The 4,471-nt window shown below is 44.0% G+C and overlaps 1 protein-coding gene across 1 annotated transcript; it reads right to left on the reverse strand.

Annotated features, from left to right (window-relative positions):
• Positions 1-1,281: 1,281 nt before the first annotated feature.
• Positions 1,282-2,100, reverse strand: LOC140971169 (uncharacterized mitochondrial protein AtMg00860-like). The gene is made up of 2 exons (XM_073433281.1): positions 1,716-2,100; positions 1,282-1,415 (listed from the first exon to the last, which is right to left on the reverse strand). The coding sequence occupies exons 1-2, from the start codon at positions 2,098-2,100 to the stop codon at positions 1,282-1,284; spliced, it is 519 nt and encodes a 172-aa protein (XP_073289382.1).
• Positions 2,101-4,471: the final 2,371 nt, after the last annotated feature.

Consider the following 4,471-nt stretch of genomic DNA (forward strand, 5'->3'; position numbering starts at 1 on the left):
GTTACTCCTCAAATGACAGGTGCGGTCTCAGCTGAAGTGGCTCATAGTTCAGCACATGCCAAGGATTCGACATGTACTTCCGCAGCATAGAGACGTGGAACACATTATGAACTCCCACCAGATTCGACGGTAAAGCAACTCTTTAGGCAAGTGTCCCGACTCTCTCTAGGATCTCGAATGGTCCGATGAATCTAGGGCTAAGCTTGCCCCTCTTCCCGAACCTCATCACCCCCTTCATCAGTGCGACCTTCACAAACACATGATCCCCTACTGGGAACTCGAGATCTCGCCGCATCTGATCTGTATAACTCTTCTGATGGCTCTGAGCGGTCTTCATTCTTTCTTGAATTCTGACCACTAACTCTGCTGCATGCCTGACAATATCCGGACCCAACTCTGCTCGCTCTCCTACCTCATCCCAATAAACTGGCGACCTACATTTCCTCCCGTACAGTGTCTCGTATGGAGCCATACCGATCGATGCATGATAACTGTTGTTATATATGAACTCCACAAGAGGTAACTTCGGCTCCTAGCTACCCTGGAAGTCGATCATGCAAGCTCGAAGTAGGTCCTCCAGAATCTGAATCACCCTCTCTGACTGTCTGTCTGTCTAAGAATGGAAAGCAGTACTGAACAGTAACTTAGTACCCAATGCCTGGTGAAGACTCTTCCAGAACGCAGATGTGAACCTCAAATCCCTATCTGACACGATGAACACTGGAATCCCGTGCAGTCTGACTATCTCTTTGATGTACAGCTCTACGTACTGAGTCATGGGGAAAGTGTTCCTGATCGGTAAGAAATGAGCTGATTTAGTGAGCAGATCAACAATCACCCAGATGGAATTATATCCCCTAGTATTCCTCGGAAGCCCTGTCACAAAATCCATGGTTATGTTCTCCCATTTCCACTCGGGAATAGGGAGTGGTCTCAGCTTCCATGCATGTCTCTGATGCTCTGCCTTGACTTGCTGACAAGTCAAACACTCGGAAACAAAGCGCAGAATATCTCGCTTCATGCTCGGCCACCAATAAAGAGTCTGAAGGTCTTTATACATCATCATACTCCCTGGATGGATTGAGCACAGGGTGCTGTGGGCCTCGCTCAAGATATATGCTCTCAGAGAAAATTTTTAGGAACCCATAGGAGGTCTCTATATCTGACTATGCCGTCCACAACTACATACAGTCTCTGGCCCTTAGCCTCGTCCCTCTGTCTCCACTTCTGCAACTGCTCGTCAGAAGTCTGCCCTGCCCGAATTCTGTCTCTCAATGTCTGTTATACTATCAGAGTAGCAAGATTCGGGGCATCGCCACTGGCATAAAATACAAGCTCAAATCTCTGAATCTCCGCCTGCAGCGGTCTCTGTACCGACATATAGCCAATCACTGTGTGCTTCTTGCTCAGAGCATCTGCAACCACATTAGCTTAACCCGGGTGGTAGCTAATGTCACAGTCATAATCCTTCACTAGCTCTAGCTATCTTCTATGTCTCATATTCAATTCTTTTTGTGTGAAGAAGTACTTCAGGCTCTTGTGATCAGTAAAAATCCTGTACTTCTCTCCTTACAGATAGTGTCTCCAAATCTTCAGGGCAAATACCACTGCTGCTAGTTCGAGGTCATGAGTCGGATAATTCTTCTCATGTACCTTCAGCTGTCTAGACGCATAGGCTATAATGTTGTCATGCTGCATCAGTACTGCGCCCAAACCGAGCTTCGAAGTAACTGCATAAACCACGAACTCTCCATGCTCTGATGGCATAGCTAGAACTGGTGCTGTGGTCAATGCTAGCTTTAGTCTGTCAAAGCTCTCCTGGCACTCAGAATACCAGATAAACTTGGCATTCTTCTTCGTCAAGGCGGTCATAGGCACCGCGACAGAAGAGAAGTCCTGAATGAATTTCCCGTAGTAACCAACTAATCCCAAGAAGCTACGGATCTCTGTCACGCTCTTAGGTACTGGCCAATCTCTGAATGCCTCGACCTTACTGGGGTCAACCTCAATACCGTCCCGAGATACAATGTGGCCCAAGAATGCCACTCTGTCAAGCCAGAACTCATACTTAATGAACTTGGCATACACCCGTCTTTCCATTAATGTCTGCAGTACGGTCCTCAGATGCTCACTATGCTCCTCTCTGCTCCTCGAATAGATCAGGATATCGTCAATGAAAACTATGACGAACTGATCAAAGTAAGGCGCGAAACACGCGATTCATGAGATCCATGAAGATCGCTGGCGCGCTCGTCAAACTGAAGGGCATCACCATAAACTCACAGTGCCCATAACGTGCACGGAAGGATGTCTTATGCACGTCAGCCTCTCTCACCTTCAGCTGATGGTATCCGGATCGGAGGTTTATCTTAAAGAAAACTGATGCTCCCTGAAGCTGGTCAAACAAATCCTCAATCTTCGGCAACATATACTTGTTCTTGACTTTAACTCTATTCAGCTATCGGTAGTCAATCCACAGTCGCATGCTGCCATCCTTCTTCTTGACAAACAGAACGGGTACACCCCATGGAGAAAATCTAGGGCGAATGAAACCCTAATCTAGCAAATCTTGTTTTTGATCTTTCAGTTCTTTCATCTGTGCAACTGCTAGATGATATGGTGCCTTAGGGATCGGCACTGTACCTGGCATGATCTCAATAGAGAAGTCCACCTCTCTCTCTGGTGGAATGTCCGAAACATCGTCAGGGAAAACATTGGAAAACTCATTGACCACATCTACGTCCTCGAGCCTCTGACTGACTGGCTCTGTCACTGATAAAATGCTGGCTAAGAATGCCTGGCAGCCTCTCTTGATAAGCTTCCTCGCACACATGCAGGAAATGACGTGCGGCAATTGCTGGTGTCTGGCTGCCTCAAAAAAAAATGGTCTACCACTGGGCGGTCAGATAGACATTGACCTCTGCCTAAAATCTATGACAGCTCTGTTCAACGAAAGCCAATCCATACCCAGAATGATGTCAAACTTCGGAAACGGTAGCACTATCAAATCTGCCTGTACCATATATTTCTGTAACTGAAGCTCTAATCTCCTCACTATCAGGGAAGTGAACATCTGATACCCGGATGGGATCGATACCATTAAATCTGAATTCATCGCTACTGGTATGAATCCTAGTCTCTTGATGAAAGATTCAGATATAAACGAATGTGTAGCTCCTGAATCTAGCAGTGCATACGTGGCTACACCTGATATATATATCCTCCCTGCGACAAAACATATCATCAAATCAAATCGTGTTGAAACTTAAATAATTTCTTACTGGTAATTAACCAAAAATCCTCAAAAATTCAACGAATTAACCCAATTATTCCCCAAAAATTCGAAAATTGCAGTTTACTCCTTAAGGTTTCGAAAATCGCAAAAAGACCTTTTAAATTTTCGAATTCTAACTCCAAAGCAATCGTATATGAAGGATCGTGTGCTGGAAACCTTTGAGATGCTTCGAACACTATATTCTTCAATGAGCTGCAAGAGCTCGTGTTCTAAGAATGTTAACACCGATGATTTAAATCGAGTTTGGTTTTAAAACCAAGCGAAAAAAACTCGAAATAATCCTTCGGGAAGGAACCTGTTATATTTGAAAGAATTTTAACTTATGTAAACTGAATAACTGAAATGCATCGGATCAGTTCTCGGATGTATCAGTTCAGTTATGGTAAAAAATGAACTGATAACGCCTCGAACTGATCAAATCAGTTTGAAAACAACAGTTAATCAGTTAATTACACAAGATATATTTATGGATGTTCGGAGACTTCAAATGTTCCTACGTCACCCCTTCTACCACCTCGGGTAGGATCCACTAGAAGACTTTGATTTATACAATACCTTGTACAAACCCACTCAGCTTAGGACTTACACTACTGCCTAATCTGAACTCCAAGCCTAGACTAAAGGCAGCACCTTTAAGCCAACACTTCTTTAACGTCTGTGTGTCAAAGACTACATACACAAGTTTAATGTCTTTGTGCAAGATTGTATTTGAGAGGTGGTTTGTGTGCGTGTGTGTGAGAACCGAACAAAAAATACAACGAGAAGGTGTTCTCACACACTGAGGGAAATGAGCTTCTAAGCTAAGCTGATAATACTTCAGTATTCGCTCCGGGATGATTGCTTCTTGAAAGCTGATAAGTAAATAAGCGTGTCCTTTCTTTTCCACACTCTTTCGTATATATTTCGCTGATGGTCTTGGTCTGTATTTATAGCAACAAGATGACCGTATACCAAGACTCATCACATGTGATCGTTGCAGTTTTGAATACGTTCCTTGGACTTTGTGTCTCGACTTTTCGGACGGCTTTTCTAGAACATTTTGTCTTTAAGCTTTGCTGGAATGTCCATTATTGTCCTTTGACTGGACATTTGCTTTTATACCGTTGTGCATAGCTGGATTTCATTGAGTAAGCTTGTCGTGTTCTGCAAACTGATTGATTCCTAACTGATGCTCTG

The sequence above is a fragment of the Primulina huaijiensis genome, chromosome 1, assembly GCF_012295235.1.
Source record: "Primulina huaijiensis isolate GDHJ02 chromosome 1, ASM1229523v2, whole genome shotgun sequence".
Classification (NCBI taxonomy): Eukaryota; Viridiplantae; Streptophyta; class Magnoliopsida; order Lamiales; family Gesneriaceae; genus Primulina; species Primulina huaijiensis.